General features: G+C 42.9%; 1 protein-coding gene across 1 annotated transcript in view; it reads right to left on the reverse strand.

Annotated features, from left to right (window-relative positions):
- The window catches only part of gpr158a (G protein-coupled receptor 158a), a 641,632-nt gene that overhangs the window by 245,496 nt on the left and 370,041 nt on the right, over window positions 1-26,095 (reverse strand). Inside the window, exons 6-8 of the mRNA XM_041183940.1 lie at window positions 19,888-19,907; window positions 12,880-13,041; window positions 441-509 (exon numbers count right to left, since the gene is read on the reverse strand). Coding sequence (XP_041039874.1) covers window positions 441-509; window positions 12,880-13,041; window positions 19,888-19,907 — 251 coding nt within the window. The remainder of the gene's footprint in view (window positions 1-440; window positions 510-12,879; window positions 13,042-19,887; window positions 19,908-26,095) is intronic.

Genomic DNA, 26,095 nt, shown 5'->3' on the forward strand with positions numbered 1-26,095 from the left:
TATCCTGATGTAAATGTCCAAGTTATAGCAATTTAACAGGTTGGTAAACAAACTAGAATGAAACATAACCAAGCAGAGTAAGTAGCAATTGAATACGCCCGCGTGAAAGATTTGGTTATTTGCATTAGCTGTTCACCTACAGAGTCGCCAACTATAGTATATCATGTTTGTGATGCTTTGCTAGTGGAAAGCAATGCAGTGTTATAAATGCATGTTGTTAAAACAGCACTGAAAGGAACGTAAATGTGATTGCCCATTTATTTTTTTGTATTACCTTAGGCAGCTTGCCATATATTAGATAAGTGCTGGCAGTGAGATTGGCTCTGGGCAGACTATTTCATTAGAGTTATATGTGGGTGTCTATCTGTCCATAGATCAAAACCTTTTTTACAGTACTTACACTGAATCATGGACTTGAGTATAAATCATTAAACACTTACTGGAAAATACAGAAGTAAAGCGCCAAAAAGAATTGTCTCTAGCAACACCAGTCCTGACGCTCTGATACTCTGAAAAATAAAGAAAAGATTTCATGTAGTTGTTAGATATTATTGTGAACAAGTTAACAAAAAGTGGCACCTAATACTAAATAATAGCTTACTTAAAAGAGTCTAATGTTCCTGTGAAGAAAGATCAACTTGTCATGTTCAATACTATGTTCACTTTACCTTAAGAACCATAGTATGAAAGAAAATTGTGTGAATAACAAAATGAGATGCTGACAAATCACATTTATCATGTCAAACCTGTCATTTTAAAGAAAAAATAAACTTCACTAGAATTTCCTGATATTCTTCATTTTTCATTTTTTTTAGATTTTTTTTCTTATATTTCTATACTATATATATCTATATATGAGGGAAAATCGAATAAGGCCCAAAAACGGATGCAGGAGTTGCAATGTGTGATAAACCTGTGCCCATCCGTTGCAATGCAGGCAGTACAAAACATGCTGTTGAGTGGCTGCACATTTGAAAAAGGGGCAGAAAATCGTTAGATGCTAGCATGAGCTCAAGCTAGTCTATCCTACTTAAAGCAAGCCTAAACCTCTTAAAGGGGAGTTGTATTTTGGCTTGAGAAGGTGCAGAAGTCATTTGGATCTTGGAAAGACACAGGGATGGCACAACATGGCAGAGAGTACAAGCCTCAATGTTCTTCAACACAGGACGGGAGGTGGACAGGAGGGGAGAGGTCCTCTATCTATAGTAAGCCAGGAGGCTCTCAATGCAAACTCAGAGAAGACAATGGTGGCAGATAGCCATAGCAGTCAATACCAGGAATGCAGCCCTAAGGACCTGGATGCAACATCAAAAGAAGTTCAGTGGCCTCACATGAGTAGTCAAAGTTGGTGAACAAATCTTCAAATGCCATATCCCACTAACTGCACAATGAGCCTCCCACACTGTTCAGTGCACCATCATCACTCACCTATCAACAAGCTCCATCAATCAGCATTCATGGTTTAACCTCGCCCCCACACATTTACCACTGCTGCAAGTATCACAGCTACATTTCACATACATGGCCAGTTATACAATCACAGAAACCATATCACCCAAACCACATTCAATAAGCTGAATTTTAGTCACCTCCACCCCACAACCACCACCCTCCCCACTGCTGCCAGCATATTTGAAGGTGGGGCGGCTTGTAAAATAAAGCAGGTGACCGGCCAGCTGCCTTCGGGCCCTCCCCTGACTTGCTCCCACATTACAGTGGGGTCGGTAAGGCATCAAGCAGCCTACTCACCTTTAGGCCTATTGGGGTCTTAAGGGGCCAATTAACTGCCACGTAAGGGCCTCGCTCTGTAAAATCTACACCAGTGATACACTTCCCTCTCTCTTGCAATTGTTTGGTCTACGGGGGAAGGCGAAGGGCAAGGTGAGCTGTCCAACAGCTTTCACTGCTGTTGGCAGGAAAGGGGATACCTCCTTTGAGGGGTCCCTTGTACCTATCAAGGGCACAACTCCCACAAGATCGTACCAACCCCTTCTATTCTTCACACCCCCGCCCCTCACGCCAGGCTCTCTAACCTGATTCCCCACTCCACTCATCACTGGGGCCTCCCAGCCATGTTCACTCAAAATCCCTCGCCTTAGTTCAAGTCCAGGAGACATCGCTTGTTCTTTGGAACTGCTTATAGTCTCAGTGCAGGCCACTACTCTCGTCTGATGCTACTGTGACTACAGAGATGCCAGCATATCAGATTGGTCTGCAGCTCTCTGGATAGGGACCTCCTTCCTGATCAGCACAGAAATCCAAACTGACCCTACTAAGACCACCCCCAGCATAATATTGCTGCGGTCACATTTCTGGACAATGAGCTCCCGACTTAAAGTTTAGGTTGCTTGGGGGGAGGGCAGGCAATCTGTCCCCCTGTAAAATCCACCCCAATAACACACTTGTCTCTCTCTTACCGGACATTCGTGCGTACCTGAAGATAGGCATTGTTGCATGTCCTCATCCCGAAGGTGGAGATGGTGCTTGCTGTCACTGCAGTGGCAATGACTGAAGCTGTGGCCAGCAGCTGGATTGAAATGATTGAAGATGCTTGTGTGTTCCCACCTAATCCTTCCTCTCACATCCCAGCACCCCCTCATCACACTCACTCTACTGATTTATGGAAGCATATGCACCTCATGCTTTCCCTCTCTTCCTTCTCTGTGATTCTACCCTTGTGACTTTCATCTTTCAGTTACCCAAGCATTGCCACTAAGTCAGGCAATGGTATAGGGATGTGAAATGCATGTGGAAGAAGAAACCGATGATGAAGAAACACCATTATTCAATCCCACACTCATTGCTGCCAGCTAAGATAGTGAAACTTAAGAAGGTAGCATAGAGGTGGAATCTCTACATTGTGAGTCATGAGGCACATGGGCTGCAGACAGGACAATGGAAAAAGTAGCACTGTTGGCAACTCACTGGAGGATGAGGCCGCACATGAGTTCTTTTGCAAGGAACTCAGATCAGGAATTCCATCTGGTGGTGTACAGATAAAGGCTGATGGGTATTCACAAAGATGGTGGAGTGTTGGCAAGTCTGCCTGAAAAGCTTGTGGCCACTGTATAGCAGCATGGAGAAATCTGGCACAGGGCTTTCTGCAGAGTTTGGAGCGTATTCTTTCCAGCCTGTGGTGGCCAACTCTATGAGAACATTTGCAGACCTAACCATGATGCAGCATCTAATGGCCGATAGCACAAGCTACCCAATGTTTGAGTGCTGCAGTAAAAGCTTAGAGTAAAGCCATGAAAATTGCCATGCAAGTTCAAACTGTTACCATCACGGTTGTGGATGCCAGTGTCCAAAGGGGTTTGTGGGATATCACAGCAGTCCAGCAATGTGCCCTCCAACAGATAATTATACTTCTTTAGGTGCTGCCCTGGGGAAGTGGCAGTGGCTCCGTGCGTTGTGCTATCCTCTCTCAGCACAACAAAATTTGCCCTTCCAACACTGCCAATTCTTCAGAACCCTTGCTGTGGCCTGACAGCCAACCAGCCCCAACTGCTTCTGTCCATGCCAAATTCAGGTAGCTTGAAGCTGGGCCTTCTAGGGCCACAGTTGTGTGAGGTTATCCTGCAATCTTTCCCACTGAAAAACACAGCCACACTGCCACTACTGGCGTAACACTGAGTAGAAACACTAGGAAAGGAAAAGGCAAGTTGGAGACAGGCACAAAGGGAATGGACAAGGCAGATTAGTTGACCTCTGATGGAATATTGAATGGTTTGTTTAATGAAGTTGATTTGGAATGGTTGTTTTGTGAAGTCTTTTATTTCAGCATTGCAGTCAAGTATGATGGTCAGTGACAAAGAGAAGGTTGAATGGAGAATTGGGCTTGTGCTCACTGGTACCGCTGTCAGATGAGTTGATTGTGATCAGTTGGCCGGAAAGGGGGCGTGTTGGTTGCCTCCTCCTTTCGCCTCCTCCTCGTTCTCCTCAGTTTCCTGCTATATACCTATTGGCAAGGACTGTAACCTCATAATGACAAACTTCTCCAGGGTACAGCAGGTCATGATGAATCGTAACACATATTGTGAAGAGTACTGCAGAATTCCTCCAGAGTGATCCAGGCATTAAGCACGCCGGTGGCCTGCTCGATGACACTTTAAGCAGCAACACATCTCTCATTATCTGCATGATGCCCATGTGTGCTTGGGTAATACATTCGAATCATGAGGCAAGTGGTCAGTGGATTGTCTTTGTTGCCCAGTAGCCACTCTCTGGTGGCTCAAATATTGATGGTACAGCTGGCTGGTGCAGGATAAAGGCATCATGTTTACTGCCAGGATACTAGGCATTTGCATGATGTGCATGCACACCAACTGCACATTAGGGAGTCAGCCCCTCATGGCTGCGGTACATCTCTACATTTAGACACAGTGCCTGCAGTGTGCAATATCAATGTTCTCCCGGTCCGCTTTTTCCACTGTGCGGTCCTTTCAGATTGTCACGACATCATGCATGTGTGCATCTTAAAGGAAACATTGGTTGTAAACAGCAATTTGTTCCCTTGTGTGGTAAATTGCAAATTGTTGAGCAGCAGCACACCCATACAGCTTACAGAGAATATTGAATGACACCCTGCACCGTGGGATGCCCACTATGCTGGTGAAGTCATTTGCTTTTTCTGCCTTCTTCTCACTGTCTTCCTCTCTCCTGGCATTCAGAGTGTCAATCTGTTCCCTTTTACAGCACTGGGTGGCAAAAAGGAAGATATTAGACATGTTGCCTACTGTAACCTGGAAGGATCCCGACACCAAGAAGTTCATTGTCATGGTAACATTGGCAGCCACTGGCAGCGCTGTCCTCATCCTGTTCTGAAGTTGCAGGTCTGCCTGCAAATTTCAGTGAGTGCCTCTTCCGTAAAACGGAGACGGACTGCACTTTGTTCTTGGCTGATGGTGAGGGAAGAAAATTGTTGCCTGAAGACGGTGGGTAGTATGCCTCCTACTGAGAGCCCTGCTCCCCATTCTCCTTTCTCGCAGTGAGCAGCTCATCCCTCTGTCAGTTGCCTCTGCTCATTCTCCCTGTCATGCTGCAGACCGAGAGGGATAATAACTATTGGGAGCAAGTGTTCTGAGCAGAATCCTTGAAGGCAACACCACTCTCTGTAGAATTCACCAGAGGGAAACTCACAGCATTTCTAGAAACTCAGGCAGAGCCAGGAGTAATCAATCAGCAACTACCCTGAAAGTAATTGATGATCCTTCTAAATAGCATAGTGGGCATCCCACGGTGCAGGGTGTCATTCAATATTCTCTCTAAGCTGTATGGGTGTGCTGCTGCTCAACAATTTGCAATTTACCACACAAGGGAACAAATTGCTGTTTACAACCAATCTTTCCTTTAAGATGCACATATGCATGAAGTCGTGACAATCTTAAAGGACCGCACAGTGGAAAAAGCGGACCGGGAGAACATTGATATTGCACACTGCAGGCACTGTATCTAAATGTAGAAGGTGGGGTGTTCCTCCTGCTGCTGGAAGCATGTTCAGCTGTGTAAGGTTAAGAGAGGGCATTAGCTGGAGTTTTGAGGTTGAAAATGGCACTGTTAGAGTAAAATCAGAATTTCACGCTGATTGACGTCACAATGGGTGGAATCATCCCAGATTTACATAAAGTGCTGTAGTGGGCGGGGCAAAAGTTATTTTATCCACCGACCGCAATGGTGGGTTTTTGCACTTTATCGCCCCATTCCCACCTCATTAATTGTGCAGCCACAGAAAACACACCGTCTTGCTGGCGGACGGCCTCTAATTTGCCCATCATGCCATTACCTCGCCACCTCCTCGTGCAGAGCACCACATTTAATCTGCAGCAACGTGCACACTTCTCAATGCTTGCAGCGCAGGTCTGCTCCGATGAAAATATGGCCCAAGAAGAATGCAGCTCCCCAATTCAGTGATGCATCCCTGGAAAGCCTTCTGGACTTCTTGGAGACCCCACTGCGATGTCCTCTGGCCACAGGAGGCCCATCAGTCTCACCACTTTGGCTTGGAAAACAGTGGCAGAGGTGGTCAGTGCCAATGGTGCATACAAATGATCGGCCGTCCAGTGCAGAAAACAGATGAATGATCTCATCCGTGCCACCAGGGTAAGGCAACTATCTTGTCACTCTAAACTCACACACTCACAAGGCCATCACGCATACACTGGCATCTCACTCACTGCCAGCTCAAGGGACATCACTACTCACTATCTCACAAACACTCTCACATCTTCAACTGGCCTCATCTCCTCTGGAGACTGCCTCCTCAGCCCTCACCATCTTTAGGCTATATGCACAGATCAACATGTGCCCCACAAACACCCTGGGATACCCCCTTTCCCCAGTACAGCCCTCGCCCTGCAGCCTCTTCCCTTGCCTGAGGCCACTTTTCCCCCTTACCCAAGCAAGCCTGGCACTGATGACTGTGAGTGTTGCTTCGGCAAAGTAGGCAAACAAACCCCAAAGTCCTGAGCGAAGTGCAGCTCGCCAGGTGCACGTTGCTTATGTACAGTTGTGAAACACGTCGGTGTAATGCCTGGATGATCCAGCGAGGAGGGGTGCTTCCACTGAGCAGGGCTAATAATGAGGTACTAAAGTATTGAAATTAGCTTCCCGATGTGCAGCGACAGGAAGCGCAGCCCACCATTGATGGTTGGAGCAGATGATCGCAAACTGGTTTCAAGACGGTGTAAAGCCGATTTTTGGCCTTCTCGTCATATTGTCCCCCACCAACCGCACCCGCCGCCCAATCCCCCACCCATCATGATGCCCGATGCCAATAGGGCTGGAAAATTCCAGCTAATCTGTTTACTCTGCACACTTCCTACGCAGACTCCTAATGCCTGTGTTAACAATTTTACCAAAATGGTGCCTGGCATTAACCACACTGGAAATGTATGCATGCAGCTCGGACACCATTTTGCACCCAAAGTGACAATCATAGATTGTCACCACATGCAAGGTTTCAAAATTAAGATCTCCCTCTGCTTTGCCCTTTTGTTTTAGACTAATTTTGCACTCTAATTATTTTTTGCATTGACTTCATTGGAATAAAGCTTTTGGGGGGCTGTAAAACCTGCTGCTGCTTCACTGTTGCCTGTTTTGTGTTACGCTCACTGTTCCAGCACGTCCCTCAATATATTTTAACTGTTTTGCGATTTTTAGGGATACACCATGATGTAAAATTCAGCCCAAATCTTTATGCATCTTAAAAGAAATTGGACTTGTTTATTTTTTTAAATATGCCTGTAAAGGTCTAAGATGCATGAAGAAAACATCATGGTGTATCCCTAAAAATCGCAAAACAGTTAAAATATATTGAGGGACGTGCTGGAACAGTGAGCGTAACACAAAACAGGCAACAGTGAAGCAGCAGCAGGTTTTACAGCCCCCCAAAAGCTTTATTCCAATGAAGTCAATGCAAAAAATAATTAGAGTGCAAAATTAGTCTAAAACAAAAGGGCAAAGCAGAGGGAGATCTTAATTTTGAAACCTTGCATGTGGTGAGATTACATCATGTTCAAAGAAAGGTTCTTTCAAAATGTTACTGAAAGGAGGTATTCAAACTCCCAGGCAGAAAGCCAATGCAACATCAGGCCAGTTGTAGTGACTTTTGCTTCACTGGTCCCTTTAGAATGCATTAACGCAAACAGAGTTTGATGCTTAATTCTAGATTCAATGGGTTTGAGGTACTAAGGTTAGAATTAAGCCCATGCAAGTTGCTTCCTTCAACCCTACTTTAATGCATTAGTACTCAAGTTATAAATCTTTAAAGTATGAGAATTGTTAATGGATAACAGGCTTGAAATGTTTATATAGCTCCACAATTCCTGGTTGTGGAGCTAAATGTGGTTTGTGTCTCTGTCTCCATCACTATCGAGGTGGATGCACTGAAATAATTAGGTGGAAGTTTTAGAAAAAGTATACATCTTCTCTTTCTGGCATGTCTGTAAATGTTTTCGCTTCAGGAACTACCTTCTACAGAAACAAATTCCCCGAACTGCTTGCTACTCAAACATTCATTCTGTATTTACAGAAAATGAGACAAGTCTTCAAAAGTATTTAATTGGCTGTAAAGCACTTTGAGATGTCTGATAGTCATGAAAGGCATTATATAAATGCAAGTCTTTCTTTTTAAAGTGTCAGCTTGGTTTAGTTGGTAAAACTCTTGACTCAGTCTTAGAGATTGTTGATTAAAAGCCATCAGGCTGAGACTCCAGTGCATGACTTAGGGAGTGCTGCACGGTCAGAGGCACCACTTTTAGGATAGGAGGTGTTTGGAGGCATGCCAGAGATCCTATGACAGTGTTTCAAAGAAGGGTCAGGAGTAACTCCAGTGTCCTGACCAATCTACATCCCTCTGTGAGCATCATCAAAAACATATTGCCTGGTTACTCATTCAGCTTCTGACCTTGATGTAAATTAATTACTGCTATTGACTATATAGCACTGACTGAACTTCAAAGTAATTCATTGGAAAAGAAATTCTTTGGGATAGCTTTAAGATGTGATAAGCCACAATGCAATACATGCTGTTTCTTTCTTTCAACAGATCTTCACAGTAACATAAATGCCTAGAAAATGCTGTTAGTGTGTATGGATCTGTGGGTGGGTTTGTAAACTTTACTATGTTAAGCCTTTATATAACAGTTAGGCCTCATCTGGAGTATTATGTTCAATTCTGGGCACAGACTTTAGGAAGGATGCAAGGCCTTAGTGAGGGTGCAGAAGAGCTTTATTGGAATTGTCCCAGGGATGAGGAACATCAGCTAGATGGTGAGACTGAAGAAGCTGGGAATTGTTCCCCGAACAATAGGAATGGTAAAGGTTTAAAAGCTTTGATAGACATGATCCAAATCAGTTTTGATAGGGTAAATAAGGAGAAACCGTTTCCAGTGGCAGAAGGGTCAGTAACCAGAAGACACTGATTTAAGATGACTGGCAAAAGAACCAGAGGTCAAGATGAGGAAACATATTTTCAGACAACAAGTCGTCATCTGGAATGCATTGCCTCAAGGGGCAATGGAAGCTGATTCAACAGTAACTTTCGAAAGGAAACTGGATAACTTGAAAGAAATGCAGGACTATAGGAATATAGTAAGGGAGTAAGACTTGTTGGATAGCTGCCACAGACATTGATGGGTTGAATGGCTTCCTTCTGTGCTGTACCATTCTATTAATCTACGAACACTTATGTTTCAGGTTGGCAAGACATCTGGGAAAGCTACTAGAAGAGATTCACTGGTGGGGGGTGGGGGGGGGGGGGGGAATTCTTGTGAGTGTTGTATGAGAAATGAAAGATTTTTTTAAAGTTAATTCAAGGGATGTAGCTAGGCCAGCATTTATTGCCCATCCCTAATTGCCCTTGAGAAGGTGGTGGTGAGCTGCCTTCTTGACCCGCTGCAGTTCATGTGGTGTAAGTACATGCACAGTGCTGTTAGGGACGGAGTTCCAGGATTTTGATCCAGCAAAGGAACAGTGATAGATTTCCAAATCAAGATCGTGAGTGACAGGGAGATGAACTTCCAGGTGGGTGGTGTTCCCATGTGTCTGTTGCCCTTGTCCTACTAGATGGTAGTGGTCATGGATTTGGAAGGTGGTGCCGAAGAATGGAGTAGGGGCAGGTGTTTGTCAGGACTGCACCTTGTCACTGAGCTGGTTCAGTTTTGTTCTAGGTCATATGATGAACAAGGCAATGGGAATCAGAGGGACAAATAGCAGTAAGCTTAAAATTGTAAGAATAGATCAGGAGCTATTAAAAAATTGAAATCCATAACAAATTTAGTGATGCATGACAAATCAATGTGTGCTACCATTGTGAAAGTATGTTTGCTGAACCCTTTCTCAATACATCAGACAATAATTGAGAAAAACCTAACTGTTCCACTTTGCCTGATATCACTTTCAGAACAACATATGGCTCCTGTTGATATTCTTCCTCCTTGACATGTAAAAAAATCCTTTGATAACCACAGACACGTCTTAGTAGCAACTTCCTAGGGTGCCCATATTTTCTGAATTGTCTCTCATAGGGGAAGGGGTTACATCAGCCTGAATGCATCTAGGTGAACACATTCATGTAAATAGATTATGTCTTTAAGCAAAAACAAAAATACCTGGAAAAACTCAGCAGGTCTGGCAGCATCTACGGAGAGGAGCACAGTTAACGTTTTGAGTCCGAATGACCCTTCAGCAGAACTAAGTAAAAGTAGAAGAGAGGTGAAATATAAGCTGGTTTAAGGGGGTGTTGGGACAAGACGAGCTGGATAGAGGGCCAGTGATAGGTGGAGATGACCAAAAGATGTCATAGACAAAATGACAAAGAGGTGTTGAAGGTGACGATAAAGGAATGTGTGCTCCGTGGATGCTGCCAGACCTGCTGAGTTTTTCCAGGTACTTCTGTTTTTGTTTTGGATTTCCAGCATCCACAGTTTTTTGCTTTTATGTCTTTAAGCAATTATTCTGAGTGCCAAGTGTGTCAGCATATGTACCTGAGTTCTCGTTTGTTTGTAAGACCTTCATGGCCTCGCCCCATCCTAGCTCTGAAAGCTCCTCCAGCCCCTTGAGATATCAATGCTCCTCCAATTTTGGCCTCCTACACATCCTGATTTTAATCACTCCACCATTGCCAACAGGCCTTCAGTTACCTAGGGCCTAAACACTGGAATTCCTCCCTAAACCTCTCCACCTCTCTTTCCTCCTTTAAGAAACTCCTTAAGAGCTATCTCTTTGATCAAACTCTTGATCTTGCCCTAATATCTCCTTAAGTAACACTTCTGTAAAATGCTTTAAAATGCATCCCTTTATTTTAAGGCACCATATAAATGCAAATTGTTGTTGTAATGTAATCCCTACATTTGCATGCAGAATTGTAACTTCCTTGTGACTAATTGCAGCATTATTCATGGTTCTATTGTTCAGATCCTTTAGTGAAAATAAACGACATTTGGACCCACTAGGCTTACTTTAATGCACCTTTTTATGGCGTGCTGCCAGAGTAGGTTTCAACCTAATAAACCATTACCTAGGGGCAAACTTAATAGAAGAAAAAAAATCTCATTGTGCTCACGCTTAAAAAATGGTAACTAGAAATGCATTAGAAATTAAACGTTATGTAAGAATGCAGCTGTTAAATGGATTTGAAGGCAATTTGTAAAATGCCTGCCCAAGCGTAACATTCTCATCACAAAAGAAAGGAATGGTGAAATAAAATCTGTAGGAGCAAAGTTGTTGCTTTGGGCCATGAAGATAGCTTTCATCATTTCCATGGAAGTACAAACTACATTACATTGCAATCATCATTGCCAAAGGAGGTACCTCAAATTGTCACATTGCAAATGTTGCTTCATGCTGTTCCTTTCTGTTCCCCAAGGTTTTGCCAATCTTAACTTGCCCCTTCAACACCCAATCACCGTCTCCAGCTTAATTAATTGCTACAAATGGTACAGACTCTTCATGCTGATAATGTTGTCTGACTGTGCATAATCAGCTGGCCTCAAGCTGTAATACAAGGTCGGCTTTCCAGGCTGAGTTCGATGGTGTTTCCAGCACGTATTGCAAAATGCTCTGAGAGTTTGCCAAGATCACCAGCGGGACATCTGGTGCTGGTGGCTGACTAATCTGGAGGTTAGATTTAACATTTAACACGCAAAAATGAGCGGGTGCAGAATGGAGTGGTGTGGGTGGAATGGGGGAATGGTCCTAGGATGGACAGTTTGCAGCAACAGAGGCCCAGATTTTCCTTGTGGGGCTCTTCCTGATCCTACAAGGGAAAGGATAATACTAACCTTACAGGCCTCCATGCAGCCCTGGTCTTACTGAACAAGGTTGAAAACCCAATGAGTTGGCAGTTATAATGGAACAGGAATCCAATGTATGTTATAGGAGCCCAATTTACACGAGGTTGAATTTGCTGCGGGACAGGGATGAGTAGGAACCTGACTCACTCCATTTTAATTCCCACTCTGCCCAGTTTCTGCCATGCCAGGGAAATTCAAATTCCCGCTTTTTTTTCATTGTTCTCTCCTTATTTACTTATTCAGTCATTCTTTCACAGAGAAATCCAAAATATAGCATGTCAGTGTAACACAATGCAATTTACATTGACATGTGTATCCAAGTTTCAAGGGGCATATTACTCCAAACATTATAAAGTGCATTCCACTTTGACTCTTCCAAGTGCATGAGAGAAGGAATAAGCCAAGCTAAATGTACAGTCTCTACCTAGCACTTCACAGCACTCTGCATCACCCACTCTTACAGATGAAAGCATTTGAATGATAGCACCTCTGACAGTGCAGCACACCATCAGTACTGCATTGAAGTGCCAACTGAGATTATGTGCACAAATCTTGGAGTGGGGTTTGAATCTACATCCTTCTGACTGGGAAGCAAGAATGATACCACTCAGGCATGGCTGACATGTGGAAGTACTGGGAAAAGAACCCAAAGCATTAGCAGATTCCATGATCACTAATTTTCCCAGTTTCCATCTCTTGTAATGCATTTACACGGTCAGAAGAAGTGGCCCAGGAGCAGTAGGGGACCTAATCCTAGACATTTGCCAAAGTTGCTCATTCCTTGTTTTCTCCTGTGAGGAAGTGTGTGATTTTGGCCTGCTCCTTCATTCAGCTATGATGCCATGGAAAGGAATCACAGATGAGAACCCCGAACATAGTATTTGGTGGCACAGTCATTGATCCTACACCACAAAGCTCTGCCTTTGCTGGTTTGACAGTGGATTGGGCATTGTTTCTGAAGTCGAGCATATTCGTGAAACCGAATGTTATGATGGAGCGCTTCCTCTCTTTGCAACTTGAAACACAAGACCTGCGTAAACATCTTCACTGCAGCACCAATACATTGTTAAGTAGTTTTAATATTTACCTTACACCTGTGGAAGTGGTAGACCACTAGCATAGCAATGAAATCCAACAGCATGCAGAAGGTTTGGAACGCGATGATGGCAATGCGCAGGTGCTTGTCCTTCTCTGCATGACAGGGACTGTCATCTTGACATGAGCTGCATCCATTCCTGCAGGGAAGGCACTCATAGACACTTCCATGTTGGCCCTGGGCAATGGCATGTTGCTTAATCTTCCCTGCAAAATACCACAATGTAAACTTTTATAAGACAATTCCAAAGTGTAGATTAGCTTTATGTCTAATTTCAACTATAATTCAATCCGTAGTAAGATGATTTAAATATTTTCAGAATAACTCTAATATTATGCTGAATGGATGGATGGGTAGAACGCCTCTGGAGCATGCTTTAAATATCTACCATGAAGCCCAATCCATTATGCTGAGTAGCGGACTTTCTGCACAGAATGAGTGCACTTATGCTGCCAGCCATATTGGATCCTCAGGTGCCTGTAAAATGGGTACAGTGCGATCAAATTTCTAGACTAGGCTGCACTGCCTGATTCAAGCAGTCTTAATAAGAGAACAAAATAAAATAGAAACAAATGCTACTTGTCAAATGGGAAAAGGGCCAAAAATAACATGTTTAGAGCAGGATAATTTCCTATGAAATGGTGGCTTAAAATTTACAATCGATGATGTGGTCAATAGTTGTTTGATAAAATACAGAGACTAGTAACTATAATATGGAATGTTTAAAAAGCTGCAGAAGGTTTTTAACAAATAAAAACATATACCATCATAAGAGGCCTTATATCAAAAACAGACACCAGTGAGAAAAAGAATTTAGGTTTTCCTGTTGATTCATTTTGGATCCTTGTTTATCACTAATTGACTGCCTAATTATATGTGAGAAGGGGGCACAGTCAAAGGCAAGGATCCAACTTAGTTAAGAAAGGTACACGATACCAAGGAATAACAATGCGTCTGGCGTTGACAATTACTGTACAGGATTTCTGGTTGTTAGCAAGTTGTAAAAGCTCAGAGCCATGTCTAGATAATTGTCTCATTCATTCACACACTGATACCTTTGCAAAAACAATGTCAAGGAAAAAATGTCAATTAGTTTTGCATGATGTGACATAATGCTAGCTCAGACATGGATCACCTCTGTCAGTGCATTGCTTTCAAGCACAGAATTCTCCCAAAACCATATTGAATTTTATACAGTTTTACCCAATGTTCATGACATCAACCTACATAGGCACTAATGAAAGATGAGAAAATATTGTCAGTTTTATGAAATTCTTCAGCACATATAAACGGGGAAAGTGTCAATGATTTTGTGGAGATTTTTGGATGTATCAAAGTGATTTCTAGGCCAGCCGAGTCAATCAACACAACACTTGTGACATGAACCAGACACAGTACAATAACATGCAATTTATTTTTTGGCAAAAGCCATGCCACTGCATATGATGGTGTTTTCAAATATGTGGTGTAATTAGTGTGTCACCATGGGTGTGCATCATGGTGCATCAGGTATCAAAACTTGCATTAGTCTGATGGATAGAGTTGAGAAACGATTACAGTGGAGCAGACTCTCCGTCAGCTGCAATATAACCACATCTCCAGTGATTAGCACATTGGCATCTACATCATTGGCTGATGCCAATGCTTCCTGGAACCAAATCTGTCTGCAAAATTCTCCAACCTGATGATATCACCATTTAAAAATCCAGGTTAAATATCAAAGCATTCCAGTAGAATATGGTGCAATGGGATGGAAAAAGATTTCAAGAGTAACACTAATCGTTAAATGAAAGAAAAATTAACAAAACTAGACTGACACAAGAGATGGTAATGCCAGACTAAAATCCCTGTTATACCATTGCCATCAGAATTTTCGTTTCAGCTCCCAGATATTTTAATCTAAGTCAATACTTTGAATGATGGAATGGAACATGAGCACTAAAGGCCGAAGATTTATGTTATAATTCCACCTGACCTTCTGTATCTGCAGCCCCTGTTGATTTTCCACGGTCAGGGCTCCTCCCATTTTTTTTTGATGGGATATGGGCACCTTTGACAAGGCCAGCATTTGTTGCCCATCCCTGACCTTGAACTGAATGGCTTATTATGCCATTTCAGAGGGCAGTTAAGAGTCAAACACATCACTGTAGATCTGGAGTCATATGTAGGCCAGACCAGGTAAAGATGACAGATTTCATCCCCTAAAGGACTCTAGTCACTTAGTAGTCTAGAGAGTGAGTATTACTGGAATAAGAGACATGTTGTTGAAGCTTTTCATCTTGCACTTAGCAGAACAGAGACAAGAATGCCAAATTTCAAATGGAACAGCAATTTACACTGCATGAGAAAAAGGGTGTGGTTTGGTTGGCAAGTCGCCTCTGATTGGGTGAGATATTGCCATGGCGAATGGACCAGGCAGCCATTGTTCCCCCAAGCTTTTCTTTTCAACAAAGTAGTAGCACCACTACTGACCAAGCTGGGAGTGTCTTAAGGGATAAAGCCACTACACTCGGTCTGCAGCATGTGGTGAGAGAACCAACAAAAGGGAAAAACCTACTTTACCACATTCTCACCAATCTACCCATCACAGATGCGTCTGTCCATGATGGTATTAGTAGGAGTGACCACCACACAAGTCCTTTTGGAGATGAAGTCCCATATTCACATTGAGGGTCCCCTCCATCATGTTGTGAGGCACTACCACCGTGCTAAATGGGATAGATTTAGAACAGTTTTGGAAATAAAAACTGGGCATCTATGAGGCCCTTGGGCCATCAAAAGCAACAAAATTTTATTCAACCACAATCTGTGACCTCATTGCCCAGCTTATCTCTAACTCTGCCATTACCATCAAACCAAAGGATCTATCCTGGTTCAATGAACAGTGCAGGAGAGCATGCCAGGAGCAGCACCAGGTATACCTAAAAATGAGGTGTCAACCTGGTGAAGCTACAACACAGGACTACTTGTGTGCCAATCAGCAGAAGCAGCATGTGACAGCCAGAGGTAAGCAACCCTACAACCAACAGATCAGATCTAAGCTCTGCAGTCCTGCCACATCCAGTCGTGAATGATGGGGGACAATTAAACAACTCACTGGAGAAGGAGGCTCCGCAAATATCCTCATCCTGCGGAAGCTCAGCACATCAGTGAAAAAGACAAGGCTGAAGTATTTGCAGCCATCTTCAGCCAGAAAGGCCAAGTGGATGATCCATCTCGGCATCCTTGTGAGAGCCCCAGCATTACAGATGCCAGTCTTCGGCCAATTTAATTCACTCCACATGATGTCAAGAAATGGCTGAAGGCACTGGATACTGGATACTATGGGCCCTGACAATATTCCAGCAATAGTACTGAAGACTTGTGCTTCAGAACTTGCCACACCCCTAGCCAAGCTGTTCCAGTACAACACTGGCATCTACCCAGCAATGTGGAAAATTGCCCAGATATTTCCTGTCTGCAAATCCAAACAGGCTAATTATTGCCCCATCAGTCTATTCCCAATCATCAGCTACGTGATGGAAGGTGTTGTCGACAGTGCTATCAAGTGGCACTTACTCAGCAACATGTTTCTCACTGACACTCAGTTGGGGTTTTGCCAGGACTACTCAGCTCCTGACATCATTGCAGCCTTGGTGTGAACATCAAAAAAAGAGCCAAATTCAAGAGATGAGATGAGAGTGACCGCTCTTAACACCAAGAAGTTTACAGTGGGGCATCTAGAGAATCTCAATGCAATCAGGCTGAGTCAACATGGTTTCATGAAAAGGAAATCCTGTTTGACTAACTTATTGGAGTTATTTGACAGAATTACTAGCAATGTGAATAAAAGGGAACCTGTGGGTGTGGTGCACTTAGATTTGCAGAAGTCATTTGACCAGGGGCCACATCAAAGGTTGCTACACAAAGTAAGAGTTCATGGTGTAGGAGGTAACATATTAGTATGGGTATCGGATTTGTTAGCTAACAGGAAACAGAGAGTAGAAATAAATGGGTCATTTTCAGTTTGGCAAGATGTAACAAGTGGAGTGTGACAGGGATCAGTGCTGGGGCTTCAACTATTTAAATTTATATTGATGACTTGGATGACAGGATCGAATGTATGGTTGCTAAATTTGATAATGATACAAAGATAGATAGGAAAATAAGTTGTGAAGGGGGTATAAGGAGTCTGCAAAGGGATATGCATAGGTTAAGTGAGTGGGAAAAAATTTGGCAGGTGGAGTATAATGTGTGAAAATGTGAACTTGTCCATTTGGTAGGAGGGAAAGCAGAATTGAGGCCACAATCAGATCAGTTATGATCTTATTGAATGTTGGAGCAGGCACAAGGGGCTGAATGGCCTGCTCCTGCTCCAAATGTGTATGTTTGTACTTTTGTTTGTATCAAGGCAACATTTGACTGAGTATGGCATCAAGGACTCCTAGCAAAACTGGAGTCAATGGGAATTAAGGGGGAAACTCTTTGTTTCATCTTGGGTTCTGGGTCTAGATGGGGTTTCTTATGGTTTCTGTTAACCTAAAAATTCTACCATGGATTATGATTTGGGAAAAACATTCTTGTTTATTTCCAGATTTATGTACATCTCAGCATTCTACACAAGGTTGTACTTCTACTTTGTGCAAAATCTCTGTCTCTTAGTCATGTAACAGTGCATCATAGTTATATCAGTAGGTACATCAGTATCAGATGCTCCTGATGTTCAGCCTTTACTTTACATCTACCCCAAACACCAGCCCCCTGCTAATTCTTTATCCCAACAACATACATACTCCTATACAAAAACAAAAACAGAATTACCTGGAAAAACTCAGCAGGTCTGGCAGCATCGGCGGAGAAGAAAAGAGTTGACGTTTCAAGTCCTCATGACCCTTCGACAGAACTTGAGTTCGAGTCCAAGAAAGAGTTGAAATATAAGCTGGTTTAAGGTGTGTGTGTGGGGGGCGGAGAGAGAGAGAGAGAGAGAAGTGGAGTGGGGGTGTGGTTGTAAGGACAAACAAGCAGTGATAGAAGCAGATCATCAAAAGATGTCAACAACAATAGTACAAAAGAACACATAGGTGTTAAAGTTAAGGTTGTTGATATTATCTAAACGAATGTGCTAATTAAGAATGGATGGTAGGGCACTCAAGGTATAGCTCTAGTGGGGGTGGGGAGAGCATAAAAGATTTAAAAATTTTTTTTTTTTAAATACTCCTATATCTGCCCCCAAAATCACAGACTTCACAGGGTTAGTCCCTTTGGTGCCTTGCCCAATCTCCCTGATGTGGTCCAGATTTCATTTTCAGGTTGAGGATGAACTACGCTTTCTCATCATTCAATAGGAGTGTCTTCCACCTGGGTGGATGCAGAGTTTCAACTTGTTTCTGGTTCCTTGCATTCTTCTGGGTCTATTTAGTATGTCCAAGGTTCCATGGTTTCCTTCCCAAAAATATCCATGCTCCTCGGTTCCTTCTGATATTTCCCTGGTCCGTCTCAATTCTATAAGATCTTGGCTGTGGAGTTCTTTCTATTACAATGCCTTCTTTCTGTTGATCCCGTATCCACACTCTCTCCTCGTTGAAATTACAAGCTGGACTGTCTCTTTGTTGCTCCTCATACTTCCTAACTTTCTCACAATCGTCTGAGGTAATGTTAGGTTGTGTTTGTTGTAGAGCTGGAAATTGAGTTCACAGTCATCGTCCCATCATTAGTTCTGATGGTGAGAACCTGTTTTTTAGCAGTGAATTTCTTTAATTAAGAAGGGCTAAGTTAAGATGTTTGTTCTTTTTCATCAATTCCTTGATTGTTCAAGCTCCTCTTTCTGCTTCTTCGTTTGACTGAGGATATCTAGGCAAGCTAGTCACAAGCATGAACCCATATCCCTGCGAAAAGTTATAGAACAGCTCGTTGGCAAACTAAGGGCCATTGTCTGACACCACAATGTCCGGAATGCCAAGTGCCACGACGATTCTTCTTAGTGATGTAATGACTGCCTCTGCCATATGCAGTCTGCTCACTCCAAACCATCTGGAGTAGTAATCAATGACAATGATAAAAACTTTGCCTTTTAACTCAAATAAATCCATTCCCAGGTGCTGCCATGACCTCGAAGGAAAAGCGGAGAGTGTGAATGGTTTGCTGCTGTTGGCAATTTGCTGCCCACATAAGTCAATTCGTCATTAACTCTTTGATGGAGTGACTGATGCCTGGCCACCAGACCAACTACTGGGTTCTTGCTCAGCATTTCACAATTCCAAAGTGACTTGACTGGATTTTCTGGAAGATGTTGAAGTGTTTTACGGGTGACTAGCCTGTCATTAAACACCAAGAAATCATTGATGATGATGAGAATTTTTCTCTGTCCAAAATATTGGTGAAGAACTGGATTATTTGGAGTATCCTCCAGCCATCCATTCTATCAATACTCTTTTATGTTGATGCGCTCATTGTCCTGCTGTTGTGCTTGCTTAATTTCTTGTAACCTCTTCACAGTGGTTGGTAAGTGTTTAGCAATGAGTGAAGAATATATATTCACTTCTTCAATAACATTTCAATCTTCCAGCTTGATTTCTTCAACTCATATTCTTGACAATGCTTCTGCTGTCGTCTGGTACTTGCCTTGAACATACTCAGTAACTGAATGATATCTCAGTTGCAGTCTGAAATGCTGAATTCTAGGTGGCAACTTTGCAATTCTTTTTCTATTAAGAAGGTGAGAATGACTGCCCTTGACATCAAGGCAACATTTGACCTATTGTGGCATCATGGAGCCCTAACAAAACTGGAGTCAATGGGAATCAGGGGGAAAATGCTCCAATGATTGGAGTCATACCTTGCCCAAAGGAAGATGGTTGTGGTTGTTGGAGTTCAATCATCTCCATGCCAGGACATCACCACAGGAATTCCCCAGGGTAGTGTCCTAGGCCCAACCATCTTCAGCTGCTTCATCAATCACCTTCCTTCCATCATAAGGTCAGAAGCGGGGATGTTCGCTGATGATTGCACAATGTTCAGCACCATTCGCGACTCCTCAGATACTGAAGCAGTCCATGTCCAAAAGCAGCAAGACCTGAACAATTTCCAGGCTTAAGCTGACAGGTGGCAAGTAACAATCGTGCCACACAAGTGCCAGGCAATGATCATCTCCAACAAATGAGAATCTAACCAATGCTCCTTGACATTCAATGGCATTACCATCGCTGAATCCCCCATTATCAGCATCCTGGTAGTTACCATTGACCAGAAGCTAAACTGAACTAGCCATCTAAATACTGTGGCTACAAGAGCAGGTCAGAGGCTAGGAATCCTGCAGTGAGTAACTCATCTCCTGACTCTCCAAAACCTGTCCACCACCTACAAGGCACAAGTCAGGAATGTGATAGAATACTCCCCACTTGCCTGGATGAATGCAGCTCCAACAAATCTCAAGAAGCTCGACACCATCCAGGACAAAGCAGCCCACTTGATTGACACCACATCCACAAACATTCACTTCCTCCATCACTGATGCACAGATGGACTGCAAAAACTCATGAAAGCTCCTTCCAAACCCACAACCGCTACCCTCTAGAAGGAGAAGGGCAGCAGACATATGGGGACCTGGAAGTTCCCTTCCAAGTCATTCACCATCCTGACTTGAAAATATATTGCTGTTCCTTCACTGTCACTGGATCAAAATCCTGGAACGTCCTCCCTAACAGCACTGTTGGTGTACCTACACCACATGGACTGCAGCGGTTCAAGAAGGCAGCTCACCACCACCTTCTCAAGGGTAATTCGGGATGGGCAATAAATGCTGGTCTAGCCAGCGACGCCCACATCCCAGGAATGAATTTTTTAAAAATAATCTAAGGTTTGTGGTTGGCTTCAGTTTTAAACCTTAATCACATGATATGATCAGAGAACTTCTCGCTGGCCCAGGTGGCTGTTGATGCTTCTTTCTCAATGGTTGCATACCTCTTCTCTCTTACTGTGAAAGATCTTGAGGCATAATAAACTGTTTTTTGTCCATCTTTTTGAACTTGAAACATCACTGCACCCAAGCCTGTAGGTAATGCATCTGCTGCTACAATTGTTGGCAACCTTGGATCATAGTGCACTAGAATTTTTGAAATGGAGAGATTTTTGATCTTGTGAAAAGCATTTTGCTGGTCCACATTCCAGCGCTGCTGTTGACTTTGTCTCAACAGCTGCCTTTACGGCTCATTGATTTCCTACAAACTTGATGGGAACTTGCCTACTTGATTGACCATGCCAAGGAAGCTTTGTACTTCTGTGATGTTTTTAGAGCATGGGAACTCTCTAATGACCTTGGTTTTCTGTGGGTCTTAATTCCTGAAGCTTGCATAATGTGGGCTAAGAATTTTATCATAGGCTTTGCAAATTCACATTTGTTGTTTAATGTCAAACCTGCTTCTTCTATAAAGTTCTTGTAGGACTTTGAAGACTGTTCTTATATGACAATCATGATCTTCCCTTGATGAACCATTCATTGAACCATTAGACTGTAACCATTCCTGAATACCACTTTGTCAGTATAGTAACTGGAGAGATGACCCCTTGTTGTAACAGGTGTTCAATCTTACTCTTGACTTTATCTAAGCATGGGTGAGGGGCCTTGCTCACTGTGAAGGGACATATAGGCTTTACACCTGCCCTTAGAGTTATGTGATATTCTGCTTCCAACTTTCCTAAGCCTGAAAATAGGGATGGAAATGCATTCCTGAATACCTCACTGGAATGCTCATCAGCAAGTTCTTAACCTTGTAAGTGAGCCTCAGCTGCAAATATGTTTTTCTGCTCATTGGTGATGACTCCTGGTTCTTTATCACATACAAGGGTTCCACCATTTCTTTATCCTTGTATTTTAATCTTGCCAAGTGTTAGTCTATTACTTTTAGTATATTCCCTCATGGACCTTGCAACTGGATGGAGGATGGCTGTATTATGAAATTTTACAGCCATTTTACTTCATCAGATAATACTGAAACATCTGCCCCAGTATCTAGTTTGAATTCTGTGGGGTACCCATCAACATCTAATTTAATGCTCCAATAATTATTTTCTGTTTGTTATCTTCTCTTAAAAGAGTTATTTTTTTCAGTGGCTCTGCCAGTTCTTGAATTTTACTTTGTTTCGTTGTTATCTCTTTCTTCCTATGAGCTACAGGAACTTTGGATCTGCACTATTTTAAGAAGTCCTAATTTCCTACAGTTGTGGCACGCAGCTCCCCCTGCTGCGAATTCTGCCCACATGTGCAGGGTTTTCCTGCCACATCGAGAGCATCTCAAGATGGCAGTTGACGTGGTTTTTCACGATTTTGCAGGTTTTTGTTTCACTGTGTGCTTTTTTTAACTGATATATTGAATGGCATGACTCATTTTTTTTTACAAGGGACAACACTTTCTTCACAAACAACCACTGTAGTTTGCTTTCTAAGTTCGGTCTATTGTGCTATTTCTACCTCCTTTGTGAGAATTAAACTTTCCCTCATTTGCAAAAGGTCTGATAGAGTTTCATCTAAAACTCAAACCACTATATGATTGCATATTAATTCATCTTTGAGGAGCCCATAATTGCAATTCTCCAGGCATCTGTACAGGTCATCTATAAATCAGTCCATGGATTTGCCTGGTTTTTGCCTCCTCTTATCAAATTTAGCTCAATCAATGATCAAACTTTTTTGAACACTGAAGTAGGAATTGAATGCCTGGAAGACTTCCTCATATGAGCTCAAAGCCTTATTTATGCACTGACTTGCAATAACATTGTCTGATATGGCCCCTACTGCATTGAGTAAAGTACTGACCTGATACTTCTGTTCCTTGTGCCAACCTGAAGCTGTTCTGTATCTAGAGAATCTCTTCCTCCAATTGCCCTAGTGTTGAGTCTGTTGCAAGCTTACCCTAAGCTCTGGATCTGTTGCTGTTTTTAAGTTTGGCTTGTAGATGGTGATCTGTAATCACTGATGTCTGGACTCTGGGCCTGTGCATTTGCTTGCATCTGCAGCACCCAGGATGCTCCATTCTCAGGTGAGTGTTCAATATTTTTTTTTTCTTGTCCTTTTTCCAAGATTTTGTAGTTCTACAAGATTCTTTTGGAAATTTTCTGGGTCTTCACACTCTGTCCACAGGATGGTGCACATGAACGGTCAACAGAAACCACCAGCTGTCACCATGTTTCATCCTGGGTTCAGGGCCTAGATGGGTACTTTTTAGGGTTTGTTTGTTACCCTAAGAATGTTACCATAAAATGTTATTTGGAAAGTCCATTCTTGTTTATTTACAGATCATTATATAACTCAGTACTCGACATAAGGTTTTACTTCTTCTTCCCAGCAGATCTCAGTGTCTTAGTCATGTGACATTGCATTATAGGTGCATCAGTCCATGTCCATATGCAGCAAGACCTGCAAAACATTTAGGCTTGGACTGATAATTGCTAAGTAATATTCATGCTACACAAGTGCCAGGCAATGACCATCTCTAGCAAGAGAGAATCTAATCATCGCCCCTTGACATTCAATGGCATTACCATTACTGAATCCCCCACTATCAACATCCTGGGGGGCTACAATTGACCAGAAACTGAACTGGACTAGCCATATAAACACTGTGGCTAAAAGAGCAGTCCAGAAGCTAGGAATCCTGTGGTGAGTAACTCACCTCCTTACTCCCCAAAGCCTGTTCAACACCTACAAGGCACAAGTCGGGCATGTGATAGAAGACTCTCCACTTGCCTGGATGAGTGCAGCTCCAACATTCAAGAAGCTCGACACAACCCAGGATGAAGCAACCCGCTTGACTGGCACCCCATCCACTACCTTCAACATTCACTCCCTCCATGGCCAACACACAGTGACAGCAGTGTGTACCATCTACAAGATGCATTGTAGCAACACACCATGGCTCCTTCAACAGCATCTTCCAAACCCACGATATCTACCCCCTAGAAGGACAAGGGCAGCATGGAAACACCACTACCTGCAAGTTCCCCTCCAAGCCACACACCATCCTGCCTTGAAAATATATTGTTGTTCCTTCATTGTCACTTCATAAAAATCCTGGAACTCCCTTCCTAACAGTTCTGTGGGTGTAACTACAACACATGGCCTGCAGTGCTTTAAGAAGGTGGCTCACCACCATCTGTGTCCTGGAAGCATAGGGAGATGGCCCTTGCTCTCCATGAACAGGTGGTCCTACTAATACTGATGAATTGAGTGAAGATGTGGGCATAGCCTGGCCCAGCCTGCCTCCTGCTACTGGACCATTGTAACATGGAAGTACTGCTCACTTGAGAGAGCAGCTCACCTACCATGGCCAAATCTGCACCAACTCTATTCATAGCCTCCATATCACCATGCTCTCTGATCCACAGGCGCACAGATCTGATAACTTTGATAATATTACCGAAGCTTGTCCCCATGCCAGGCCTTATCTGAACAACCTCATCAATAACCAAGCCCAGTGATGTGGTACAGCAAAAGCCTAGACTACAGAAGTCTAAACTGTCAATATAACCAAAATTAACATTCTATCCAAGGAAGTCCGCAGCTTCTATATGCTAACTCTCAGCACATGATTCAATTGGCTACTGGACTTTTTCAAACTTCCAGAAAGATCCATTGATGATGTCAACAATCTCCTGTGTTCAAAATGCTTTCTTGTGTTCAAAACAGGACCACAGAGATCTGGCTCCCTGACCTCAACAGCTGTAGAGGAAGGTGGCCTCAGCCTCTAATGAATAATTCCCTTCCCTTTTCCTCCACCTGCTTTATCCACTCATGCTTTGTGACTCATCTCCCACACTGTCCTCCTGCCATCTGTCTTCAATCTTTCAGATGTATCGGAACTTGTGACTGTGGAGGGTAAATGCAGTGTCAGTGAAATATTACCTCACAGGGACAGTTGCCGAGGTAAGTTGGCTCGGAAAGCCTATAAAGATCCTGCAAAAGCAGAGAAAGGACAGAGTGTCAAGAGAGAACTAAATGGTAATACCAAAATGGCATAGGATAACATTTCACAGGGCTCTGTTTCTCTTGCAAAATCTGTAGATGGGATTTTGATAGGATGTTACATTGCAGTGTTCTGGAAGGCATCTTCAGATACTAACTACTTTCTGAGACTTGCTTATTTACTTTTCCATCTCTCACAATCTCAAGGATTCAGTTCCTTGTATGGAGTTGGCTTGCTTCTCAAAGTCCGCAGTATATTGCTTTTATTCTTGAAGTGGGTGTAGGTTCCTGAAGGATTCTTTCTTCCTGTCATTGCCGAATGCCTCCTTGTGGCCAGTTTACACTCCTCGCCCACAGAGTTACAATTACAGAGTCTAGTATGACCGTCTGAGTCTTTTGACAACCAGGTGAAAATTTACAATTGAACCCTTGAGGTGCCATGGTGAAGAAAAGTGGAAAATAAAAAGAAGATTTTTAACATTTTTTTCAACATATAATTTGTGCGATTAAATAAACATACTGAGATAAGGGTAAAAACAAAAAACTGGTATTGTTTGGAATGATTTCTGTTAGTATTACTGAGAGGGCTGATCTTTGTGCTGGAAATGGATACTTACTGGATCCTTTGAGAAGGAGCTCAGACTATTATGCTCATATCTGTCAATTAATTTAGCGTAGACCATGGTAAATGGCCAAGCGTTCAAGCTTTCCCTTTATCCTTCTGGAGCTTTAGTTACAATGTTTCTCAAGGGCTTCAAGTTGCCGTCTGCCTTCCTGACAAACCTATCCATGTTTGATGCCTCCTTTGTGAATTTAAGGTAGTGCAGTGTTACATAAATGCAAGATTCACCGAGAACTGTAAATCCGCTGTGAGAAATAAAAGGAGGAAAAATATATTTGAGAATCCTGGAAATAACTGAGGAGTAAAACTTTGGGAATGGGGAGGGGTGGGGGATGGGGTGGTGTGTGGCAGGGGGACGAAGAGAGCTTGGGATTAGCCTGGATAGCTCTTTCTTTGGCCAGCCAAATGGGTCAAATGGCCTTCGTCTGCCCTGTAAATTTCTATGATTATAAGGATACATCTTCAATAGAATGAATTGAAAATTACATTGAACAGCAAAACAATCCATTTTCAAAAGTTATTTTGGAAAATAGAAAATCTCTACATTTGAAAGTTGACTCCATGTCACAGGACCTGTATGATATGTGTAGATCACTCCTACTTTTCACTGATTTTCGAAACAAAGTGGCTGACAGCTTCACCTTGACAGG

Source organism: Carcharodon carcharias, chromosome 3, assembly GCF_017639515.1.
Source record: "Carcharodon carcharias isolate sCarCar2 chromosome 3, sCarCar2.pri, whole genome shotgun sequence".
Lineage (NCBI taxonomy): Eukaryota > Metazoa > Chordata > Chondrichthyes > Lamniformes > Lamnidae > Carcharodon > Carcharodon carcharias.